The sequence below is a fragment of the Ursus americanus genome, chromosome 4 (assembly GCF_024610735.1).
Source record: "Ursus americanus isolate L20-20 chromosome 4, mUrsAme1.1.p, whole genome shotgun sequence".
Lineage (NCBI taxonomy): Eukaryota > Metazoa > Chordata > Mammalia > Carnivora > Ursidae > Ursus > Ursus americanus.
The window spans coordinates 33,321,822-33,348,412 of record NC_142130.1 but is presented as its reverse complement, the minus strand read 5'-3'; the positions used below and the strand labels follow the sequence as shown (position 1 = coordinate 33,348,412).

Below are 26,591 nucleotides of genomic sequence, written 5' to 3'. Positions count from 1 at the left end.
CTGACCGAAGCCACCCATGGGGCTGTCAAAAGTGCAGAGGTGAACATCCCTCCCTTCAGAGAGAAGCCATGACTTGCTCAAGGCTACCACTTCCTGGGGCTACAGTGGTGTGGGACTCGTTAAATGATAAGTCCTTGCCTCCCAAAGGCATCTGGGGCTCAGAAATGGAATAAGTGGCAAAGAAATCAGCTAGACCAAGAGCCAAAGGGATTTAATGACTGAAAGACTGTGAGGAGTGTTCATCTGGGAACATAACCTACCCCAGGGAAACTTGCCTGCATCAAGGAACAAAGTAACAAGAGAATTCAATCTCCCCTGTCTTCCCAACGTGTCTGTGCTTGCCGGGGAGTAAGTGGAGAAGCCAGGGGAGCCCTTGGATCAGTGCGGGCAGCCAGTCACCCAGGATTTAGAAAGCCTCATACGCTGTCTGCCTGGCCAGGGGAACGAGGAAGACTGGCCTTTAGGCAGTCCTGGTGGCCTTCCTCCGCCAAAGCTGTGGTCTAATCCAGGTCCTAACTGTCAGGCCCATGCAGCTGGTATGCGCCAGCTACCCGATAAGCAGAGAGCAGCTCCGTCTAACTCAGCCGTGGTCTCATAGGTCCTGCTGGGCACAGGAATGCTATAAAAAGCACTTCAGGAATAAGTACATCTGTTCTGCTACCTCCTTTCAGAGTCTATTTCCCTGAGGGATCAGGAAAGAATCCAGACTCTGTCAGGCCCCTGGAAAGAGACTTGTCCCTGATTACTGTGGACTTCAACTGATACTCAAGGCTCCCCAGTTCCTGGAGACTTTCCATCTCCCACTCCGAGATTCCAGAGGAAGGTCATGGACATAGCAGCCCTCCCTCCCATCCAGTCTTGTTCTTTTTGCCTCATTGGGATGCTCCTGGTTTCCCCGCAGGGCTGTTGGCCTGATCCACGCTTTCAAAAGGGCTGCCCAGCCCCCACCCCAAACCCACCAAACCCGGGGCTGTACAGATGCCAAGTCCACCAGGAGCTCATTGAAACAAAGCACTGGGCATGGGCACAGGCTGCAGAGCCCCAAAGGAGGGGACAGGAGAGGGGGATGCCGTGGGAAGCCCGTGATGGGGCTCACTAGGTCCTTTGTACTGGGCGTTAGTGCTTGCTGGCCACTTGCATACTGATTTGTCAAAGTCAGTTCATGAGAAAACCAACTCCCAATGGCCGGGCCCACTCAGTCAGCACTGGCTGGTGTTGGGACCAGAGGAGGAAAATTAGGAAAGAAAATTGAAACCACTGGAGAAGAGAACCTCATTGGATTGGACACTTTGAAGGTTTTATTTAAGGAGTATTTCTTTTGTCCCTCATCCCCTGCTACCTCTCCTGCTTCCTGCCTGGAAAGATCTCTTAACCCAAAGAACACAGAAAAGTCACAAAACCACAGCCTCTGGTTGGAAGTGACCATAAAGCCTCTACCGGCACCCCTTCCCTCCCACTGCTCCTGCAGGAAGCTTTAGTTACAAGGGGGTGAGACTTACCTGGCTGCCACTTGAACCCAGCTGTCCCAACGCTGCACCCACATACCCCGACCATGGCCATGTCCTCATCTATAGGCCAGACCCAGAGATACCCGATGACAGTTATACCCTGACTGCTTTCCCTAATCCCTTTTCTCCAGGTAAGTCCCTGAGCCCTTCTGCCTACCTCGTGCCAGTCCATGGACCTCCCAAATCATGGCACTGAAGAATAACACCCACCTGCCAAAAAATGGCCAGATACCTTAGCTTGGTGCCTATGTCCTACCCACATGGCCCAAGCCTGCCTCAGGCCCCAACCCACCCCCCTCAGCTGCTTCCTACCTGCAAAAGGGCAAAGCTTGTTCACACCCTCAGACTCACCTACTGCTCTGCACACGCTATGCTTCCCTCTCCATGCCTGGAAAACCCCTACTCATGCTCCTCAGCTCAAACAGCACCCCTCTGTGGTGTGGGTCTTTCGTCCTTGGGGCTGCTGGGACACCATACCCAGCTTTTATAGCTGCACCCCTCACCCTCTATGGGGCTGACTCATCGCATGTGTATTTCCTCTGCCAGATTTGTCCTTGAGACCAGTGTTCGTGAGGAAGAGCCCACATACTCAGGAGCAGGCCTGGCTGCTGGAACCCAACTGTGAGCCCTCTAGAGAAGGCTCAGTCTGGGAGGAGGGACAAAAGTTTGTCTTCCTGGCCCAGGATGAGGAGAATCAGACTGGCCCCAGCTGGGAGTGCAGAAGTGCATCTCTCCTTCAGCAAAAGGGGGGCTGAGGGAGAGCCCCCCTCATTCCTTTGCCAGGGCCGGCTCCATGAGCCTGGGCCTGTGCACTCCCAGGGCCCCACACTCAGAAGGGCCTCATGCTCAGTTTAATCCTCTGCTGTTGTCATCTTCACATTCGGTATTTTTGAACAAGGACCCCATATTTTGATTTTGCACTGGGCCTTGCGAATTATGCAGCTGCTTCTGCCCCTGTGCCTCCGGGGCCCTCCAAGAGCTTGCCTCTTGTGGGCTGGTGTGGCCAGCAGGCAGCTTCATTTCTGCTGTGATGGGTGAGTGGCTGCTGCTCTGTGCTAGTCTATTTCCAGCCACAGAAAATGAGAACTCCACCCCCCTCGCTGTGGGTCCAGAGGCCGTATGACTGTGGCCTCCTGGATAGCAAGACAACAGTGGCACAGCGAGCTGCCATGGCAGGCTTCCCTCTGAGTGGAAGGGAGGCTGCTGGCCCACCCGTGCAGCAGCACTGTCCAGGGTGATCGGTGTGGACGAAGCACCTTTCTTCTGTCTCTATTTCAGCTTCTCTATAAGTCATTCCAATACATCGGAGATTTTTTTGTGTGTGAAAAAATGCCATACAAAATCTTTCGGGGGGGGGATGCACCTGGATGGCTCAGTCAGTTGAGCATCTGAGCATCTGCCTTCAGCTCAGGTCATGATCCCAGGGTCCTGGGACTGAGCCCCATGTCGGGCTCCTGGCTCAGCAGTGAGTCTGCTTCTCCCTCTCCCTCTGTGAGCTCTCTCACTTCCTCTCAAATAAATAAAGTCTTTAAAATAATAATAATAATAATACAATCTTTTTTTGTCTTCTGGACAATGTCCCTACTTTCCTGAGCTATCCCAGCAAAACCCAAAATCTGTACACAAGGATGTCTGGATACAGGTGGGAGTGATGCCACCCAGGCTTCCTAGAAAGCTTTACGTCTCAAGTGCACGACGTAGAACACGGACTCCGGCATCAGTAGTCTCAGATGTGACTCTAGGTGCTGCGGCTCAAGCAGAGGGACTTACAGCAAGTTTCTCGGGTCCCCCTTGGAGGCCTAGGCTTTCTCGCATCAGGTGGATAAGTAACGTCTACCATACAGGTAGTGGAGAAGTCCCTACTGCATGCGGTACAGGGCCCATCATAAATCCCCACGAAACGGTACGCGTGTTATTCCCTCCATGGTAAGGACGACTAGTCAGGTGACCACGATCTGAGCTGCGAGGCCACCGCCTGTTAGCTGGGGGGTCTTGGGCAGGTCGTGACACTCCCAAATCTCAGGCTGCCCAGCAGCACGAGTGCAGCGCCCCGTTCCCCACCTGAGCCGCAGGGTATGTGCACTGAATGAGGCACGGCTCATAAAGGCACTCGATAAACTACACTCCCTGCGTAGTTTCTTTGTTATCGTACTTTGCTCTGAAATGAACCCTCCGAAACAGATATGAGAGAACAGAATCATAGGCAGCAAGAGGCCAGGGAAAGGTGGGCTAGAGTACCAGCATCACAGCTTTTCTCACCTGTCACCATGAGTAACACTACCTTCCTCATAGGGAAGTAGTGAGGAACACAGAGCTAACTCACTGTCTTTCCTAAGGCTAACTGCACCTGCCTCTTGGGTCCGTGAGGGACCCCAATATTCTTAAAACGACCTTCTCATTTTTGCTTAAAGCAGCGTCAATTGCCTGAGCCCCTGCCTCCAGAAAGAAATCCAACTTTATATCATTATTATCAACAAACACCAGATCCTTTGACCTTCCTGGTTTCCAGACAATTCATCGTGACACTCGCTTGTCACTTGTGCTTTGAAAAAAAAAAAAGAGAGAGAGAGAGAGAGAGCTGAACACAGAACTCCAGATGCAGTCTGACCCACACAAAGAAGAGTGGGACCATTCTCTGTGGGGTTTCAAAATACTTCTGTTAACGCGACCTCAGTTGGCTTTTTTTTTTTAAGCAACATTGTTTATTCACATTAAGCCTTTGAGAATCAGAATCTGCCAGATCCTTTTCTCAAAAACCACTATCAAACCAAATTTCCTCCACCCTGTTAATATTCTGAGCTAAATGCAAGACAGCAGTCCTGTGATTTCAACCCAGCTGAATTCTGAAAGTTATTTTAAATCCTGGTTTTCCTGTATTATGAGATAAACTGTGTTCTCCAGTTCTGTGACCTTCTCACATTTGATAAGCAGGTCTTCTGTGACTTCAACTGCAGCCAGTAGTGAACACTGAGAACAAATGAGAGACATTTGGAACCTCACTCAAGTCTTCCTCCAGCTGACATTATTACACTTTTAGGAAGCAAGTTCACTTAGCTATGAATCTGCCTAACTGTGCTGTCATCAACTCACATTATTTATCTTACTCGTGAGGATGCCATTAGACACTGTCAAGAACCTTCCTGAAACCCAGGTGTCTTGTGTATGCTGTGGATCCTCTTTCTCACCTCTGTCCCACTGCACCTCTTTCTCCAGGTAAAGGGCTCCTCGTTTGGGTGCTTTTCATGCTTTTTGCTTTCCCGACACACTGCACCAGACATTCCACCCACAGATCTATGGGATTCACTTATGTGTCTCTTTCTCTGGTGATCTCTGCCTCCTTCCATCTTTCATGACTGTCTCTTTCAACCCTGTGACTACTGGGCTTTTGTGGTTTTCAAAAAATCATCTGGACTGATTAATCATTACAACAGATCAAGACAACATAAATATACTGCAAAATCTGACAAGTATTAAATATAAAATTTTATCAGAAGTGCCTCTTTAAGGAGATGAAGCTTTCCCCACCCAAACAGTTCATATATACGTAAAATATTACTTATTGCTAAATAAGACAGGGATCAATTCTATTCCTATTTTGTATTTGTCCAGATTAAAGCACACCCTCCAAAAAACCTGGCTCATTTAATTAGGAGGATGGGAATAGAAGGATTTTTGTTACAGCAATGTCACCTTACCTTAGAGGCGCCTTCTGAGTTAAATTCCACAAAAAAATCATTTTTCACTTTTGATGATGTATCATCTGACAACTTCATTAGGCTCTCTTTCCCTTTTTTTAAACAAAAGCAACTTGGAAGAAACATGTCTTAGATAAAGATTTATTACTTAGTCATTAGAGTCCTTCACTTCCTCAACATTGATACATATTTTGAATTGTACCTTTAGCAGGGCAAGGCACCACTGTAAGATTTAGAACAGGGGAGATGTACGCCTGTGTGTCGCAAAGGGATGAAGGGCAGCCATGACAGGGAAGGAGGGAGAGGATCAAGCATGGCATGTGGGAAAGCCCCAGAAGGCCACCCTGAGGCACAACCAGCCATGCAGCTCTCCCTATGTCTCTCTGACCTGTTTCCCTAGAGTCCAGGGTATAAGTCTGCTGATATCCACCTTGGCCATCATTAGTGCCTAATGACCCAAAGATATGGCCATCTACTTTCAAGGTCCCTATAAATTTTTTGGCTTCAGTCATTTTCTTTCATGTGTGGAAGAGAACTTCCTCTCACTGCCTTTCTATATTCTGAGCAATGAAACTGTCAACATAGCAAGGAAAGGATCTGTGGCCTGCATCTAGCAGCAGGAAGCTCTGGAAGACGTGCAGACAGCTCTCCATCACCACTCTGCCTGCTTCTGTGCCCGTGTGTGTTCTCCATTCTCATCACCCATATATTCACCTCCCCCTCCTCAAGTCCCTGGTTTGGCGCACAAGAACACACACCTTTACATTCAATGTTCCTTCTCCATCGTTAATTACACCAACTTAATCCACACACAGCTTCTATGCGCTCCACTGCTGTGGAGTTATCCACCCCATCTGATCGAATCAGAAGAAGTGGATGGCTTTCTTCATATTTTGCAGAAGGGAAAAGTGAGGGTCACATTATCCAAGGTATAGAGCAAGCTGTAGAAGACTAGGAATGAAGGCCACTTCTCTTACATTCCCACCATACTCTCCCACCTAATTTCATCCCTGTCAAATGAAGATAATAATGTTTTAAAACACCAAGGGCACAATGTCAACTTGAGGAAGACTCACAGGGCAACACACTGAGTGCTGTCTCCTGACTGAAACTTTGTAGCAAGTCCACCTGGCATCCTGAAGACACAGCACGGAGCAGGCATCCCCCCACAGTGCAGAGTTGGAAGACAGAACGTAAACCCCTACAGGACTCTAATAAGTCATAAAAGTTACCAGAAGCCAAAGAATGATGACCAATGCTAACAAGTATAATTGGGGGTGAGAACTTACCGTGTCCCCAATCTTCAGGCCTTCACACTTCCTCTGGCCAGGGTAGGACACACCATCCTGGCAGGTAGCAGTGAAGAAGAGATTAAGATCCTCAGGCTGATCCCAGACGGACACCTCCACTTTAGACCGGATGCTCTGAACAGAGAGAGGGGACGGAGCCAGAACCATTTAGTACGGGCTGCGGCAGAGATGTTCTCCATACTGGTCCTCTGAGGCCCACATGACTGTGTCTAACTCAGGAGTCTCAGGCCAAGGCAAGAGCCAGAGGGCTTGCTTCACTGCCCGTCCCTCATCCTTTCCCTTCTCTCCACACCCACATGCCACCTTGCTAGACATGGTCCAAGGTGTCCCACCGTGAGCTCAGAGAGGTTGACAATGGTCCACCTGCCATACAGTAACTCTATCTGCTTCCGGGGGGTGATGCTCTGTCCCTGCTCACCATTCCAGAGTCATCTCTCTTCCCACTCAGCTTCGGACATGCAGCTCCTCAAATCTTGCCACGTGCTCCCTAGACTCTGGGGGTTTACATGGGCCTGGGATAGTATTCCCTTCATCAATGGCTCTTCTCTCTTCTCTTCCCCTGGCTAGCATCTTGTCAACCTTCAAAACCGGTTCAGCAAAACCATTTCTCCTGGAATCCACCCTGCTAATCCTCACACTCATACCCACCCTCCATCAGAGGGCCACATTCACTGAGTTTTGAACCACATTCTGAAAGAATAGTATCTTACATGGGGATTATGTTCTCAAGATGGTGAATGAAATAAAAATCAAGCCAAAGTTACCTATCAGAATAGAAAAAATAAAAGATGAAAAATATCAAGTGTTGGAAAGGATGTGGAACCACTGGGGCCCTCACCCTGCTGGTGTGAGTGTGAATTGGTATAAGCTTTGAGAAAACTATTAGGCCATATCTATGAATGCTTGGACCAACCTTGGACCTGGCAATTCCCTGTGGGATTATACCCAACAGAGATGTGTACTGACTAGAGACACGCATGAGAATGTGTATAGCAACACTGCCCGCAGCAGCTAGAAACCGGAACCACCCAAATGCCTGTCAACGGTAGAACAGACTTTTAACAAAACGATTATGGTGTGTTCACACAAAATACCATACAGTAACAATGAAAGAAACAGGACATTCCATGACATAGATGAATCTTGTAACACTGCGCGAAAGAAGCCAGACGCCAAGAGCATACATACTGTATGGTTCTATTTATATGAAATTTGAAAAGAGGCAAAATTAATGGTTACCCTTGGAGAGATAAACCATAGAAGAGGGCACAACAGGTGGTCCTGGGTGTTAGTAATGCTTTTTGATCGGGATGCTGGATATTCAGAACTATTTAGTTTGTGAAAAGTTTGTGCAAATTTCTACACACCCATAAGTTGAAAAACTTGCCACTGAAAATCTCTGTGGAGGACATACTTTGGAGACTCAGGCCAAATGAACCGGCTTGTGTCTAGGGGCCACGTCTTATAAAAAATAAATTTGTTTACACACTAAGTACATTCAGTATGGCCGGAGGCACACACTCTGAGAGACACCCGGATACATGGACCCCAAGATCAACGGATGACTCTCAAGGCCCACACCCTCCTCTCAGATGCACTTCAGGGAACATGGCATTGAACAGATGCTGGCAGAACTGCCTCTTGCTCTTCTGGGGTTCTGTTCTTTCTTTTTTTTTCCTTTTTTGCTGAGCCTGTAGTGCTAAACTTGAATAAGTTAAATATGCCGTTTTCCCAACAAATTAATAGCTTGTTGAAAATACTCTCTGCAAAAAATAGTCTCCCCCTTTGCAACAAATTGTCCAAGTGCTTCGACAACTCTAAAAATACTCCAGCTCTTAAATCCACATCCTCTTTTGCCAGCCTCTACTGGCAGAGAGTCCCACGAGCACCTCTCAACAGCCCGGCACTCTCCCGTTGAACACAGTTCTTTACAAAGCTGCTGTCCTCACTGAGCTGTGAGCTCCCAGAGCCATAACCTACTTCACCCTAGGACTGAACACAAGATTCTGGGGAACGAATGGATGGATGTTTAAATGGCAGCTATGCTAAGGGGTTCAGACCTAGTAAAAGAAACTGAAAATTATTTTTGAAAGACACATCAAAATTACTACATCTACTGTGCCTTTTATTCCTGTGACTTATTCATTCCATAACTAGCTGTATCTCTCTCTCTCTCTCTCTCCTTCACCCATTTTGCCCAATCTCCCACCTCTCCTCCCCTCTGGCAACCATCACTTCATTCTCTTTATTTATAGGTCTGATTCTGCTTTTTGTGTAAGATTCCACTGATGAGTAGAATCATATGGTATTCGTGTTTCTCAGTCTAGCTTATTTCACTTAGCACAATACCCTCAGGTTCTATCCACGCTGTCACAAATGGCACAGTATCATCTTTTTACAACTGTGTGATATTCCATGGTGTATATACACCACACCTACCTTATCCACAGTCTACTTAGGCTGTTTCCATATCTTGGCTTTTGTAAATAATGCTGCAAAAAACATAGGGGTGCGTGTATCTTTTCGAATTAGTGTTTTCATTGGGGGGTGGGGTAAATACCCAGTAGTGGGATTACTGGATCATATGGTATTTCTATTTTTAATTCTTTGAGGAACTTCCGTACCGCGTCCCACAGTGGCTGCACCAGCCTGCACTCCCACCAACAGTGCACGAGGGCTCCCCTTTCTCTGCATCCTCATCAACACTTGCCGCTCCTTGTCATTTTGATTTTAGCCATTCTGATGGGTGTGAGGTGTGAGGTGATACCTCGTTGTGGCTTTGGTTTGCATTTCCCTGAAGATCAGCGATGTTGGGAATCTTTTCATATGTCTGTTGGCCATCTGTAGGTCTTCTTCAGAAAAATGTCTATTTGGGTCCTCAGCCCATTTTTTAATCAGATTGTTTTTTGGAATTGAGTTATATAAATTATTTTTTTTTAGATTTTATTTTTAAGTAATCTCTACATCTAATGTGGGGCTCAAACTCATGACCCTAAGATCAAGAGTCACATGCTCCACTGACTAAGCCAGCCAGGCACCCTGATTATATAAATTCTTTATATATTTTGAATATTAACCCTGCATTTGGATATGTCATTTGCAAACATCTTCTCCCATTCAGTAGGTTGTCTTTTTGTTTTGTTGATGGTTTCCCTCGCTGTGCACAAGTTTTTATTTTGATGTAGTCCCAATAGTTTATTTTTGCTTTTCTTTCCCTTGCTTTAGGAGACACATCTAGAAAAATGTTGCTATGACTGATGCCAGAGAAAATACTGCCTGTGCTCTCTTCTAGGATTCGTATGGTTTCAGGTCTCATTCAGGTCTTTAATCCATTTTAAGTTTATTTATTTCTGTGTATATGTTAGAAAGTGTTCCAACTTCATTCTTTTGCATGTGGCAGTCCAATTTTCCCAGCACCATTTACTGAAGAGACTTTCTTTTCTCCATTGTATATTCTTGCCTACTTTGCCATAGATTAATTGGCCATATAATTGTGGCTTTATTTCTGGAGTCTCTTTCTGTTCCACTGATCTATGTGTCTATTTTCGTGCCAGTACCATACTATTTTGATTTACATTCTAAGACAAGGTCAATTTAAAATGTATATATTTTCTAATTGTGAATAACCGTGAGAATGAGGCAAATCAGTATGTCATAAAAGGGCTAGGTCGACTGGAGCTATGTAAAAAATTACTCGGGCTCAGTCACATAAAACATGAGGGTCCTGTGGCTTGCCAACAAGACATGGGGAGGAAACACTAGTGCTCCCTCCCCGTGAAGATCTGCTGGAGCTGCCACTTGGAAGCATTAAAAGGGGAGAAAGAGCACTGGGGACTGGGGCTCCTATTGAATGAAATGGTAACTGTAATGGGTGGCAATGAAATCTATGCTCCATTCTGGCCATGAGACCCCAAAGCCTTGTGTTGTGATCTGAAGTTTGTGTTATTCCTGCTCCCCACAGGAATCAGAAACTCTGAAGATGTTGGGGGGAGGAATTGCAGAGTGATTCAGTTCCAACCTGTCAGTTTATGGAAGTGGGGACTGAGGCCAAAGAATAGGCATCGTCCGGGGTCCCTCAGCTGCTGGGGGCAGGCAGGACAGAACCAGGACTTCTCCCTCCAGTGCTTTGACCTTGGAACATACAGATGGTCACGTTGCATTCTGGTCATCAGGGTCTATCTCCTGTGAAAGACTATGGGCTCGCAGACGGCAGGACTGTGTTCTGTTTATATTCGTTGAATAAATGAATGAATACATGGGATGGAGTATAAACTATAGTAGGCGGTCACGGCTACAGGCAACGCAGTTCTTACGCGCGAAGACTTACATACGACTCCTGAAATCCAATGAACTCCTACCAGATTTGCCCCTGAGATGTTTCCTTACCTCTCATTCTAGGACAAGGAGACAATGTCAAGGTTGTCAGAAGTTTAAAGGCTATTAACATACTCAGGCAGGCTAGATCACGTCTGCAGTTGCTTTAAGTCAGGCCAGCTGTGGAGTGGGTGGACGCAGACTTGATGGCAACAACAAAAAGAGGAACACGTGCTCCGCTAGGAGACACATCTACCACAGCCTCTCCTACTACCCTTCCACATGCCAGGCTAGTGGTTTCCAGCTCCTTCTGTTCTTCCCCACTCAGAAAAGAGCCCTCCTGCTCCACCCCCCACCCCTGCCGTGATTCTGAGTCCTAGTCCCCTTTCTCAATGTGACACAATGCTGGAGTTGTATGTGTGCACCCAGAGTCTCCTTCTGGACTCTAGAAGAGAACCTCTCCCCAGCACAGAAAGCACAGCCAAGCTCCACATTGCTAAACCCCTTTGGGAGGACTTGGTGATCTCTCGCAATGAAGAATTTGGCACAGCAAGCAAAAATATATAAATCAAAGCCCAGAGTTGAAGCTTTCACACTATGAAAGCTGTCTACGACAGACTTGAGTCTGCAAGACATGGACTTAAACCCTTCCCATCTTGCTCCCTCCTCAGCCTCGCTAAATCCCACAGCTGTTTCATCTGTTACATGTGCTTCAACCAAAATCTCTTCAGAATGTCCCCACAGATGGTTGGCCAGCTCTCCCGGGAAGGTCAGAGTCAACACCCAAACTTAGTCATCTGCTGCATGACTCATATGGAATCCACCACAAACCGCGGAGACGGTAAGGTGACACAGAGAAAAGCAAACAAGCCGGTCACAGCTGGGCTCAGACCCAGGCCAGGGAGAGAAGCAGGTGAAAGGAAAACCCGAGCTAAGTGTGCACGCACACGCACACACACTCACGCACACGCACACACGCATCCCCAAGGCCCAGCCCCGCCTTCGCATCTGTCAGAAATGACCATGGCCAGGGAAACAGGTACTGTCAATGCTGAGCACCAACAGGCACCAACATGGCTTCCACCAACTAGACTTTGCTCCACCCTTGCTGTCTCACATTTGTATATTTAGTATCTTTAAAATCCGCACTGAAGGGAGGGGGTGGAAGTAGGGAATTACCAACGATCCTAACTCTTTGAGTTGATATACATGTTCAATATCTCGTTAGTGGTGATGGCTTCAAAATTGTGTACCTGTGTCAAAACTTGTTAAATTTTATACTTGAAATCTGTACAGTTTATTTTGTTCACAATCTCAATAACACTCCTTTAAAATTTGTCCACTGAATTTGAACAGTCACTGCAGATAGCATTCCAGAATCGGCCATGTTAAGAGATGAGTTTCAAACATTCATTTGTGAGTCGCGTGTCTCACTTCCTAACACGTTCTTTCATCGGAGCCAGCTGAGCTCAGAGTTAAGCTATAGTCCTGGACTCCCAGAGTTCCTTCGGGGATTCATCGCAGGTTAAATGTAGCTCCTGCCTGGAAAAGAACATTTTCTCTACTCATCCAGACCCCAACTCCTCAGCAGTAGAGAGGGCTCTCTACTCCTCTCCTAACGTCCACCGACCACAGACAGCATGCTCCCTAGGTCTCTGGATTATCATAAAGAAAATGAACTTACATGTAATAAACCTGCTTAGGGCCACCGCAACATATCTCAAAGAAAGAACACCCCGGGCATTTATGAGCTCCCACAGAGGGAACCAACAATAATGCCCTGTGCTCCCTGCTTTTCAGCGGTCCCACACATAAATGTTGGGGTATAGAACCACTCAGCCCATTAAAGCACCAACAGAGCAGAGTGCTTTATCCCACCCAGCCAGTTCTGTGCAATTCAGAGTCATTATGCCCTCCTTGATTAAAGCCATAGGAGCAGACAGCCAAGGCCTTCAGCAGTGCTCTCAGGGGAGCCTCTGAGGTAGGTCAGCCAACCTCCTAACAGGATCTGAACTCAGGAGCTAACTGAGGATGGAAATGCTGGGGAGGGGGCTCGTCCCCAGAAACCCAGGAGAAATCCTCACCCCAGCCTAGAGCCCAAGACGGGCTTGCTCTTCAGCCATTTCTTCTCCAAAGGCCCTGGCTTGGCAAAAGGCAAGCTGTGGTCACACACACACACACACACACACGCACACCCCATAGTGACAACAGGTCCAGCAGCAGTCCCTTTCCTTACCTAGGGGTCTCTCAGCCCCTGCACCCCCAGAGGGACAGGGACAGCAGCACCAGGCGGGGGTTCTGGCTCTCACTCTGACTCCTCTAGTCCAGTGTCCACAGCTTGAGGCCAAAGAGGTTCACAGTAAGGAGTGGCCCTCAGAAAGGGAGCAACATTAGCAGGCCTGGGTCCCCTCCCTCACACATACTCTTTTCTCAGACACTCTCTCAGTAGGTTATGTTTCCACTCACTGTGGAAATGTGAAAACCACCAGAGATGAGGTGAACCGGAAACCCTGGCCTGCTGGGTCTGATGAAGACTTAAAAATCAGAGAACAGAAAAGAGGATGTCAGTATGTGGGGAATGGGGTAAGAGAAGGGGAAGGAAGACTTTGGTTTCTCTCATAGGAAGTTCCAGGAGTGAGGAAGGATCGGAGCATTTGTGAGAGGAAGAGTACCCTTAACTGCAATAGAAGGTGGGCGTGGGTAGAGGAAAGAAAATTACCCACAAATCCTTACTGCCTTCCAGCTCACCGCCTTTAGGACACGGAAGCTCCAGGAGACCAAGTGAGGGCCCTGGGGTCCCCCGGTGGCAAGCCCATTACCCCTGGCCCCTGGTCCAGCTGAGCAGTACTCTGTAACTCAAAACAGGACTGCGTCAGTAGGTTGACAAAGTCAACGTTGGCAAGGCAGAGCTCCCAGTACTCATTTGTATATCAGTCACGGTTGGGAAGGTAAGAGGGGTTTCTTTCTTTTTCTTCCTTTCTTTTCTTTTCTTTCTTTTTCCTTTCTTTCTTTCTTTCTTTCTTTCTTTCTTTCTTTCTTTCTTTCTTTCTTTCTTTTCCTTCCTTCCTTCCTTCCTTCCTTCCTTCCTTCCTTCCTTCCTTCCTTCCTTCCTTTTTTTAAAAATTATGTTAGTCACCATACAGTACATCATTAGCTTTTGATGTACTGTTCCATGATTCATTGTTTGCATATAACACCCAGTGCTCCATGCAATACTTGCCTTCCTTAATACCCATCACCGGGCTAGCCCATCCCCCCACTCCCGCCCCTCTGAAACCCTCGGTTTGTTTCCCGGACTCCATTGTCGTTCACGGTTCGTCTCCCACTCTGTTTCCCCACCGCCCCTTCATTTTCCCCTTTCTTCTCCTAATGATCTCCCTGCTATTCCTTATGTTCCACAAATAAGTGAAACCATATGATAATTGTCTTTCTCTGCTTGACTTATTTCACTTAGCATAATCTCCTCCAGTCCCACCCATGTTGATGCAAATGTTGGGTAATCATCCTTTCTGATGGCTGAGTAATATTCCATTGTATATATGGACCACATCTTCTTCATCTGTTCATCTGTTGAAGGGCATTTCGGCTCCTTCCACAGTTTGGCTCTTGTGGACATTGCTGCTATGAACACTGGGGTGCATATGGCCCTTCTCTTCACTACATATGTATCTTTGGGGTAAAAACCCAGTAGTGCAATTGCTGGGTCATAGGGTAGCTCTATTTTTAACTTTTTGAGGAACTTCCACACTGTTTTCCAAAGTGGCTGTACCAACTTGCATTCCCACCAACAGTGTAAGAGTCTTCCCCGTTCCCCACATCCTCTCCAATATTTGTTGTTTCTTGCCTTGTCCATTTTTGCCATTCTAACTGGTGTAAGGTGGTATCTCAATGTGGTTTTGATTTGAATTTCCCTGATGGCTAATGATGCTGAACATTTTTTCATGTGTCAGCCATTTGTATGTCTTCATTGGAAAAATGTCTGTTCATAGCTTCTGCCCATTTTTGGATTTGATTATTGTTTTTTGGGTGTTGAGTTTGAGAAGTTCTTTATCTATCTTGGATACCAGCCCTTTATCTGTAGTGTCATTTGCAAACATCTTCTCCCATCCCGTGGGTTGCCTCTTTGTTTTGTTGACTGTTTCCTTTGCTGTGCAGAAGTTTTTTATTTTGATGAAGTCCCAAAAGTTCATTTTTGCTTTTGTTTCCCTTGCCTTTGGAGATGTGTCATGAAAGAAGTTGCTGTGGCCGATGTCAAAGAGGTTGCTGCCTACGTTCTCCTCTATGATTTTGATGGATTCCTGTCTCACATCGAGGTCTTTCATCCATTTAAAGTTTTTCTTTGTGTATGGTGTGAGAAAATGGTTGAGTTTCATTCTTCTGTATATAGCTGTCTAATTTTCCCAGCACCATTTACTGAAGAGACGGTCTTTTTTCTATTGGATGTTTTTTCCTGCTTTGTTGAAGATTAGTTGACCACAGAGTTGAGGGTCCATTTCTGGGTTCTCTATTCTGTTCCACTGGTCTATGTGTCTGTTTTTGTGCCAGTACCATGCTGTCTTGGTGATCACAGCTTTGTAGTATAGCTTGAAATCAGGCAATGTGATGCCCCCAGCTTTGTTTTTCCTTTTCAACAATTCCTTGGCGATTCGGGGCCTTTTCTGATTCCACACAAATATAAGGGCTGTTTGTTCCAGTTCTTTGAAAAATATCATTGGTATTTTTGATCGGGATGGCATTGAAAGTGTAGATTGCTCTGCGTAGCAAAGACATTTTAACTATGTTTATTCTTCCAATCCATGAGCATGGAATGTTTTTCCATTTGTTTTGTGTCTTCTTCAATGTCTTTCATCAGTATTTTTTAGTTTCTAGAATATAGATCCTTTACCTTTTTGGTTTAAGATGGTTTTTCTACCACATGTGTGATGCCATAGTGGATAATGAGGTTCCCAGGTTAGCCCACAAATGTCTATTTTACATAAGTTTAGGACTAATAGTGCTACTTAAACTATATTTACTTTATGCGTAACTTTGTTTTAACAGGGACTTGCACTGTGAATTCCAATTTGGGAATTAGCTGGCCCCATGAGGAGCTGGGTGGACACTGGAAGCTACAACCCTAGTGGAGCTTAGCAGGGAGGGGACAGCAGAGGGTACATACTTGCCAGCACAAGAAACTGGGCTTGCCATTTTCCTGAGAAAAGTAGGTCTGAGTCAAGTACCTCATGGGTCCACAGAACTGAGGGAAAGGAGGATAGGAAGGAGAATGGTTTGGGAATCATAGAGATGGGCTTGGCATGAGGAAGGGACAGCTGAAGTGCGTGTCTGGCACTGCCCCACTTACTACTCACAGAGAGCTGAGTCAGTGTGACAAGTCACAGAACACAGAATTCACAAGGCCCTCAAAGCCTCCCTCTGAAAGGCCCTGATTACAATCAGACCTAAGTGGGCAGGCTAAGACCTTTTGTTTCTTCTTGGATTCTTATATTCCACTGTAGTCTGCAGCTCTATGCAGAGCGCCTAGAGCCTGGGGAATGCTGACTGGCCTGTCCACTAAGAGGCAAGGTCAGCGTGCACACTTCTCACTTCCTGCCAACACGCAGGCAGGATCACCTCGGCAACTGGGCAGGTGCAGAGAACCTGGGCCTACCCAAGCATGGTGCTCCCACGGGCCCAGGCTATCATGAAGGCAGGACCCAAGCATGTCCAGGGCCCACTGGCCTGAGTCTGATCAAGCCATTTGCTGATCACTGGGTTCAACTTTTGATGAGAGTCAAGAGGGCAGAGTTGAGGGGAGAGGATGCATCAAGTAGGATGGCCTTCTCTACCCCAAACCTGAGTGAAGGAGAAAGGCATCAAACTCAAGAGACAGGCAGCGAAGGGGCGGCTGGGTGGCTCAGTAGATTAAGCATCTGTCTTTGGCTCGCGTCATGATCTCAGGATCCTGGGATCCAGTCCCACATCGGACTCCCTGCTCAGTGGGGAGTCTGCTTCTCCCTCTACCCCTCCCCCTGTTCCTGCAATCTCTCTCTCTCTCTCTCACTCTCTCTCTCCCTCTCGAATAAATAAATAAAATCTTTGGGGCACCTGAGCGGCTTAGTTGGTTAAGCAGCTGCCTTTGGCTGAGGTCATGATCTCAGGGTCCCACATCGGGCTTCCCTGCTCAGCAGGAAGCCTGCTCCCTGTCCCTCTGCCTGCCACTCCCACTGCTTGTGCACGCACACTCTCTCTCTCTGTCAAATAAATAAAATCTTTAAAAAAAAAAGAGAGAGAAAGAGAGAGTGCGACAGGCAGTAGGAAGCAGAGCCCCACATGCCAGCATAATTCACTGCCCACCTGCGTGCACACCAGCTCCTGGAGCCTCGGTGGGAGAGGGTGGGGTGGAGGTGGCAGCGGGGAAGAAACTGACGACTTACATTGTACGCATTGATAATCAGCTGAATGATATTTTTGGAGTCTCCATGTAAAATCTCCACTGTGGTTCCAGGTATCAGGGCTGTGAAATTCTTGAAGAAAAAAAAAAAAAAGAAATATAAGCCAATTTTACCCTTCTATACCAACTGAGCTCCTGAGCTAGACCACTAAGGACCCCTGGCACCACGCTCTCTCACACCATGAACTGGAGAAGACGCCACAAGGAACGGCGAGAAGAACCGGCTCTGGGGAACAGAGCTGGGCAGCAGACTGTGGAATATCAACCCCAGAAGGTCTGAGTGCAAAGGGCCTGGCAAGATCTGTTCCTGAAACAGAATGTCCTGCTCCTTCCGGGAGATCTCTCTCCCTGACATGCAACAGACAACTCTGAAATTCCATGCTCCTCTACGGGCAACACAGTCTTGATATTCTTGCCATCTTTCCTCAGATCTACATAGATCTGTATTCCTGGGTTCAGCTCAAGGACGTCTTCGATGTGTTCAGCAGGAGCAAAAGGAGAAGCACTTCCAAGAGTCTCAACTATGGCCTCTTCCCTGAATAGGGAACTCAGATGTGAATGGTGGCTTCCCGAGGACAGCTGGGTATTTCTGGGTGAAGTCCCGAGGCACAGCAGGCAGCCATGAAGTGGCTGCCTTTCCTCTTTCATTTATCCTAATACCTGAGTATGTCATGTATTAAAGTGCCAGAGACCTCTAGAAACTCCCACTGCCCTCAGCCTGCCTTGGGCTACATGGGCCGACTGCCTGGGCAAGGTGTCCTTGGTTCTGAGCAAGAACAATCTTGAAGCGTCTAGAAGCATACCCAGTCTAGTCTGTGCAATCGATCCCTCTAGAGATGTTCCTTATAAATGGACAGGTTTTGTCCTGCTTTCTTCCACTGCACAAAACAAGAAAACAATCCTCATCCCTTGTTTTCATCTTCTAAAATTGATTCAGACTAGAAGAAGAGAAAGAACTCAAGTAGATATAAGTGGCATTTTATCAGTGATAATCTCAGGCAGAAGCAAGAGAAAACCACAGTCAGACAGAGGTTCTTCTGTGGATATTTAAGAGCAGTCTGGAGAGGGGACGGGGGCTGGCGGTCCGAGGGGCGGATAGGGCTGGGAAGGGATTGCTGATTCAGTTCTCATAACTTCTCAAGGCAAAGGAAGTCAGAGGGGAGCTGGGTTTTACATCTAGCTTACACGAACACCCCCTGAGCAACTAGGAGACTTCTGGTTCAAAATGTGACTCGCCTATGGTTGTGAGAAAGAACACATTCACGAGGGGAGCTTATAATGACGGTCCAGAGGGTGACCCGGGAAAAGTCTCTTAGACAGAATAGATTCATACACAGACTGCTCTATTCACTTGAGACAGCTGTTGCTTTCTTTGGGAATTCCTGTCTCAGACTAAGCCCCTGGTCTGCCCTACTCTTCGAGGAAGGCATAAAACTCAGTACTGGAGTCAGCGATGTAGCCTCCTTTGATGCCTGGGTTTTCCTCCTGTACACCTTTATTTTATATTTTCCTTCCCTATTACATTGGATATCCATTTCATTACCTGAAAAATGGGAGCTCATACTACTTCCAAAGTTTTTCTCAAGATCAAACTAGATACCATATGTTTACATTGTTTGTAAAGGCATGCACTGCTAGGAGAATGTTAATAGCTTCTTCAATACTATTATTTTCCACTAGATCAAGACAGGGCTATATTCCACCCCTCCTTTGCATCTCCTCCCACATAGAGCAAGGCTGTTAACACTCCTCACCCCACCTCCCCACACTTTGCCCTGCCACACAGTCTAATCTCCTATTCACCTTGGGGTCATCATGGGCCCCAGAATCAGTCCACCAGCCTCCCTCCTTCCCTCCAGACATACCTTGTAGAGCATATAATGGCTTTTTGTCACTGCAAAGATGAGGTTGATGTTGTTCTCTGCCAATTTCTCTCCCAGCAAGGCAAGGGATGGATAGTCCTAGGCCAAGGCCAAAAAAGGTGAAGGCTGTAACATTTCTAACAGGTATCTCAGCTTCAACATGCACTCAGGAACTCAACACTTGCTGGGAAAAGCATCTTCCCCTGGCCACCCATAATAACCAAGCCCCATCTGGAGCTTCAAACTGGGGAAATACGCAGAGATCTCTAGGAAAGGACCCTTTGGCGCCTCCCAAACTAGATGCATTGCCCCCTTCCTCCCCGCCAAGCCAGAATGGAGATATGATGAGTGGGAGATTCCCACACCTGATCTGAGTCCAGCCACCACATCCTACCATCTACCATCAGCTCCCGTTATCTTTCCTCTCTTCCCTAAGACCTTTCCTCCCTATCTCCTTGCCTTATTTTCCCTCTCCTAAGTCCAAGAACTGGCCCTGCCAATGTCCTTAACAGGTCCTGCGAACGACTCGGAATGGGCAGAAGAGGCTCCTGACCTCTGGACTAAAAGTTGGGCAGTGGTGGGGGATGGGGCCAAGCAGGAGGGGAGTCTGAGAGGCAGTCTAATAATGTCCCGAAGGATTTTAAGGGCTAACGATGGGTACAGAGGTCCTCGTCAGCTCTACAGTTATCAAGTTTTATAGTTAAGAGTCCTTTTTCCAGACTCCATTACTCTTGGATAATATGTAAGGCTCGAAACTGGAGAAAATGGGCTTGCCCAGCAAAAAATAAAATAGTTCTTTTTTTTTTTATTTATTAATAATGATTTTTTATTATATTATGTTAGTCACCATACATAAAAAATAAAATAGTTCTATCTAGCTAGACACCAGAATGGATTTGGGAAGGAAGAGGGTATAGATTTTTTTTTTTTAACTGCACAGTAAGTGTGACAAGATCTTGATAATCGTTGCATCGGGGCGACAGGTATACAGGAGTTCATTTCACTGGTCTATCTACTACTGTATATGTTTGAAATTTTGCATAAATTGTTTTAAATGACATGGTCATAGTCATAGACTATTAACAGTGGAAGGTCCTTGGGGCCTCCCATTCTGTGCAGGACATTTGCAGCCATACTCCTGACACTGACAGAACTCAGTGTCTTCTGGGGCTCATTTCTAGAAGTCACAAAGTTTTATCTTCACTTGTTTTGCCCTGTAACTTCTATCCCAGTTTTGATCTCTGCAGGAGCACTGTCCCTGCCCTCCTGTAAGATCACCTCTACCCTTGAGATCTATCCTGTCTGCCCTGGTTCCCTCTTCTTAACTAGCTTGCATTTAAGTGCACAATGGCAGAAAAATGAAACAGCTACAGAAATCTGTGAGAAACGTTCTAAGTTAATGAGGAGTTCTGGAAGCCCAGCTGGGGGAGATGGAATAGAAATCCAATTTCCAGAACAGATAGTAAAGTCCATGAGTAGGGGGCCAGGTGAGCACTTGGACCACGGGCAGGATCATGGGAGCAGGGCTGGGGTCCCCGGCCCTCACCATCTGATTGGACACGGTGTACTCATTGGCCTCATTCAGGTGGCACTGGCCATCATGGGGCTGCACCAGGCCCCCCAGTTTTCCGTCCAGCGCGATGTGGGGCACGTCGTCCGTAGTGAACACCAGCAAATGCAATGCATCCTTTCGCCAGCCGATCTTTTCCTGAAAGACAGAAGTCTGATGGGTGCCAAGCATTTTCTGACTGCTGCCCACGCCTGCCCCAGGACACTGGACAGGGCACTGGCCCCTCTCCCGGGGTCATGGTCTGAATCAGAGGCATTCCCCTACAGGCACAGCTGGGGAACACTCATAGAAACCAGAGGAAGGATTCCACAGAGCTGAGGAGAGACACGGCCTGGACTGAGGAAGCCTAAGTGCACAGAGACTAATCTCCACAGCTGGGCCCATACTGGCCCATGTGCGTGGAACCTCCCTCCCGACCATCAGATGCTTCCCTGCTCCTTTCAGTTATACCAAGGGCTACCCCTTCTGGACGCTTCCCCTTTTAGCTTCACGTATTATTCCTTCACCACAAAAGCCTTTAACCCACCTCAACCCAATCGCCCACAATGCACCAGCTGGCCTTATCTAAGATGACTAGTAAGGGAACACTTCAGTCCCCCAGTGAGACACAAATCGCTCAGGATGGAATGTTCCAGTGATTAATGGATCTGTCTTTGGAGGATGTGGTAAAATCTGCCATCTAATCTGGCAGGTGTAGACCACTCCAGCCATTAACTGAGCTACTCTGGTGTTAAGGTCAATCAGATGAGCTCCGTTCTCCCCTCACTGCTTCATGCACGCACTCCAGTCAGAGGCACAGCTAAACACAGTCTGTATTGCGAGGGAAAGACTCTATTTCTCACATTGAGCCACTGTGGCTCCAGGGCTGCACAAAAACACTCCCAGTCATTATTATTAACAGAAACTAAGACATGGCCACTTTCTTGCTAATAGTGAAAGGGCATCCGCGAATATGCTGGTAGCACAGTGAGTACAGGAAGTACGACACGTGCCGAGAGCTGTCTACACATGCACGCTTGATGTGAAAGCCGAAGACTGGATTCACAGACTTCACAAGTTAAGAGCTGTTGAACTTCTGGCAGAGGAAGGGTTGAGGGCATCACTGTCTTTCTTATCACCATATTGACGAATTTAACAGCCTTAAAGAGCTATAGTATTTTCTCACTTGCTCCAAAAGCAGCATGGAAATAAAAAAATAAATCACGAAAAGTCAGACTAATGAGAGAGAGAAAAAGGGTTTGAAGAAAGGCCAATGAGGACTGACAGCAGGATGCCTCCTGTGAGAAGGAACTTAACCTTTTGGGTAATCAGTCTCCTCAACTCTCAACATTCATCCAACGTGTAATTGCTGATCTCCTACTGTGTGCCAGGCCCTATGGAAGGCACTGGGTCCACAAAACAGCTTATTCCAGATCCCAAGGAGCGTGCAAGCAAACAGAAACACACTCCAGCACATCATGATGAGGGTGCTAATGAAGGTACATACAATGTCAATGGAAACGGGAGAGGAGGAGGAAGGAAAGCCTTCCCAAGGTACGTGAAACTTAAGCTGAGCTGGAAGGATACAGAGGACTCTTCAAGGAAGCACTTTTTGCAGGAAAAATGTGGATGTGCTATCCACGAGGACACAATAATACGCTAAACACCTTGACAAGAAAGTAGAAGAACAACCATTCATTTGACAATGTATATTACGAACCTTAAAGAAAATCAGAGACCTAAAAAGTGTAAAAAAATGTACAGAGTTAGTTTCCATGGATCAGAAGTATCAATGTTACTGACATGTCATTTCTTCCCAGATTGATCTATAAACCTGACACAAACCCAATCAAAAGCCAAGAAGGGCTTTTTGAGAAAATGGTAAGTTTAATCTAAAATTCACATGGAAAGGCAAATAATGGAGACTAGCCAAATAATTTTCTAAAAACAACAAAGTTGAGGGACTCATTATCTAAGGTCAAGGCTTATTATAAAGCAACAGTAATTGAGACATTCAATAAACATAGATGGTGGAGCATGATAGAGATAAATAGACCCACACATATATGGTCAATTCAATAGAAGGTACTGGAACAATCAGACATCCATATGGAAAAAAATGAAGCTCAACCCATACCTCTTACTAAAGAGATTAAAAAATTAACTAGACCTAAAACTCTAAAGCTTCTGAAGGAACAGGAGAAAACCTTTGTGACCTGGTATAGGCAGAGATTTCCTAGATAAGATGATTCACAGGATAAAAGCTGATGAACTGGACTTTACCAAAATTAAAAACATCTGCTCTTTGGAAGACACCATTAAGAAAATGAAATGACAAGGCTTGGACTGGGAGAAAACATTTGCAAAGAAATAAAAATCTGATAAAGAACTTGTATGCAGAACACATAAAGAACTCTCATAGGTAAGAAAACAGACAACTGAATTTAAAAAGATAGAGACTTGAACAGACGTTTCACCAAAGAAGAGATATGGATGAAAATAAGTACATGAAAGGGTCCTCCACATCATTAGTCATTAAGGAACTGCACATTAAAACCACAATAAGAATGCTATTAGACAGCTATTTCTATGGCAAACACACCAACTCTGATAATACAAACTGCTGGCAAGGATGTGGTATAACTGGAACTCTCATAATTAGTGAGAATACAGATGTTCCAGCAACTTTGGAAACAGCTTGGCAGATTCTTATAAAGTTACACATACACTTACCATCAACCCAGCAATCCCCCTTTTTGGTATTTACCCAAAGGAAATGAAAATTTATGATCACATGAAGATTTCTATATAAATGTATTTTTTAAGATTTTATTTTTAAGGAATCTCTACATCCATCACGGGGCTTGAACTCACAACCCCAAGATCAAGAATAGGAAAGAGCCAGCCAGGCGCCCCATATGCAAATATTTATAGCAGCTATTCATAATCATCAAAAAGTAGAAACGATGCACGTCAAGTGGTGAACAGAGAGACAGAATGTTGTACATCTATACAATGGAATACTGTTCTGCACAGAAAGGAGCAAACTACTAACACACACAACTTGGACAGATCTCCAAAGCATTACGTTAAGTGAAAAACACCTGACTCCACAGGCAACGTACTAACTCGGGAAAAGACAAAAACATAGGGCCGGAAACAAACTGGTATTTGCCAAAGGCTGAGAGTAAAGGGAGGGACCAGCAACAAAGGGATGCTAGGAAACTTTCTGGGGAGGGAAACAATCTCTATCTTCACTGTGGGCGTGGCTGGAAGACTTTAGCCTAAAAGGGTGAATTTTACTCTGCGTAAATTATCCCCCAATAATGTGACTTAACACAAAACAAAACAAAAAAACCTTCAAGAAATATACATCTTTTGACTCAATCTTTTGATTCGACTTCAAGGGACTCTATCTGCAAGCAGTTTTCTGAGGTATGCACAGCAGTATTTTCACCAGTAGTGACACACAGGGAAAGATGTGAACCCCTTATTCAGGAATGGCAAAGTGTACGAGATCTCTCCTCTCCGGCCATTAGAAATTATGCTCATAAAAAGTATGAAGTTATGTGTATACATGTGTAATACTAAGTGGAAAACAAAGTGTACAATACTATAATGGCGTTGTGACTACAAACCACGTGAGAAATGAGTGTGACTTTCTAGGAAAAAGAGAGTAAGAGCAATCGAAACAACATACACCATATTGTGGTTGGGGGTGACATGACAGGCAATATCTTTTTCTTTTTTCCATTGTGCCCCCAACTGTCTTTCAGAACCAAGTACTACTTTCACAAGACTGGGTTTTGAAGGCGGGTCTGTTGTTCAACTGTTTCTGTCTTCTTCTCTTCCACGCCAGCTTCCCCGGGGGGGCTTGCAGGAATCTAAAGGAGGCTGGCAACAAGGACACAGAACAATGTGGAATCTGGGTGCCCCAAGATAGGCATTTTCATTTTGTTGCCACCTGTAATTACCTGCACAGCTTTGACCAAATTATTTAACGCCTCAAAAGCTTTTTTATTGTGAGCAAAAACAGGAATAATAATGCTTAACATTTATTGATCACCTCCCCTATTCCACTTGATCTTCACTGCAACCCTTGTAATGCAGGAAATACACCGCCATCATGTAGAGGGGGAAACTGGTGTTCAGAGACATTACGTAACTAGCCCAAGGTCACTGAACGAGTAAGGACCAGGGAAGCCAGATTCAGGTGATCCGTTTCTTACTCATAAAGCTCATTTAGCTAATCATATAGGGAGAGAGGATGGTATAGAGGGTGTGTGTGTGTGTGTGTGTGTGCGTGTGTGTGTGTGTGTGTGTCAGAGAGAGAGATCATTAAAATAACTTAGTAGTCTCTCAACTAATGATTGCGGGGTCCAAGAGAAATGTTTGTTAAATTGAAAGGTTGCATCTGAAACAGAAATAGCTCTACAAACAAAGAATGGCACAGCATAATAATAATAATTCTGCTTTCTCTGAACTGGACTCTTGTTATGTAAGTGATATTAACAAACTCGGCCGAGAGGCTGGGCTGCAGAGAATGAGTCAGGACATGCTTATTCATTCACCCGGGCTTTTGGGCTCGGATTTTATAAGCAGGGACTCCACAGAGAGTTTACATTAGAAATAATTTTCCTACTGTCCGCCTGGACTATTTTGAAGGCTTAAGTTCTGTACGCCATGTTTGGGGCAGAGAGCAATAGTGGGAAAGCAGATTTTTTTTTAAAGAAAGAACAGCTACAAGATGGAGTATGGTGTGGGAGCCAGAGTACGTGAGCTTTTGAACAAAGGCTGGGTTCAAATCCGTTTTGCTCTGAGACACCTCTCTCAGCCCTGGATTCTTCATCAGTAAAATGGAGGAAATCTTATTTTGCAGGGTTGACGCTAGGTGTGGATATAATGTATTAAAAAGCCCTTAGCACATAAAAGAGGGGCTACAAAGAGGGTCTGTGATTATTACTCTAAGACTGGTACTGATTTCTACATTTCTTCTTCAGCCTTCCACTGCTTGACATGGGAGGCTCTGCCGTCGTCACAGGAGCCATGAAGTACTGCACAGTGAAAAGTCGAAAAAGGCCTTGAATTAAAACCGCCATGAGATTCTACCGCACACCTACCAGAACGGCGGGAACGGAAAAGGCCGGCCACATCCAGGGCTGATGCAGGTGCGGATTACCCGCGGCCGCCAGCCATGTAAAATGGTCCGTGTACTTGGAGAACAGCCTGGCAGTTTCTTAAAAAGTTAAACACCCATCAGATGACCCCGCAAATCCACTCCCAGCCACAGAAATAAAAGAAATAAAGGCTATCATCCATACAAACCCCTGAACACAAACACTTACGGCAGCTCTATTTGTAACAGGCCAAAACAACCAGCTATCCAAAACAACCCAAATGTCCACCCACAGGTAGACGGGGAATGAGCTGTGCTCCATCCATGCAACGGACTCCACTCAGGAGCAAAAGGAAAGGACGGAGACACTCCGCAGCACAGGTAGGCCTCAACACCGCTGTGCTCACTGAAATAAACCAGGCCAAAAAAGGTATATACACGATTTTAGCAAATGCAAACTCCCGTATAGTGACAGCAAGTTGATGAGGGGCTGCCTGGGGTGAAGAGAAGCAGACACAGGAGGGAGAAACGACAAAGGAGCACAAACTCTCCCTGGGGAGAGAAGGATATGGTATCTTGATCGTGGTGTGTGTGTGTGTGTGTGTATCACAGGTGCTGTGTAAACATGTCGAAATTTCTCAAATTGTACACTTTCAATATGTGTAGATTATTATACATCAGTTATACCTCAATAAAGCTGTTTCATTTAAAGAAGACTTGGTTTGTTCATAAAGTCTCTTAAATACAAGAAATGGCACGAAGAGACGAATGTCAGTAATGTGCGGGGGAATACCGCTCGGACACTGA

General features: G+C 46.0%; 1 protein-coding gene across 2 annotated transcripts in view; it reads right to left on the bottom strand.

Moving 5' to 3' along the window:
• ITGB5 (integrin subunit beta 5) overlaps positions 1–26,591 on the bottom strand; it is a 118,830-nt gene that overhangs the window by 33,630 nt on the left and 58,609 nt on the right. For both annotated transcript variants that reach the window (XM_045812743.2, XM_045812741.2), the window contains exons 6-9: positions 20,666–20,827; positions 19,123–19,218; positions 17,241–17,330; positions 6,493–6,627 (exon numbers count right to left, since the gene is read on the bottom strand). In XM_045812743.2, the coding sequence (XP_045668699.2) occupies positions 6,493–6,627; positions 17,241–17,330; positions 19,123–19,218; positions 20,666–20,827 (483 nt within the window). The remainder of the gene's footprint in view (positions 1–6,492; positions 6,628–17,240; positions 17,331–19,122; positions 19,219–20,665; positions 20,828–26,591) is intronic.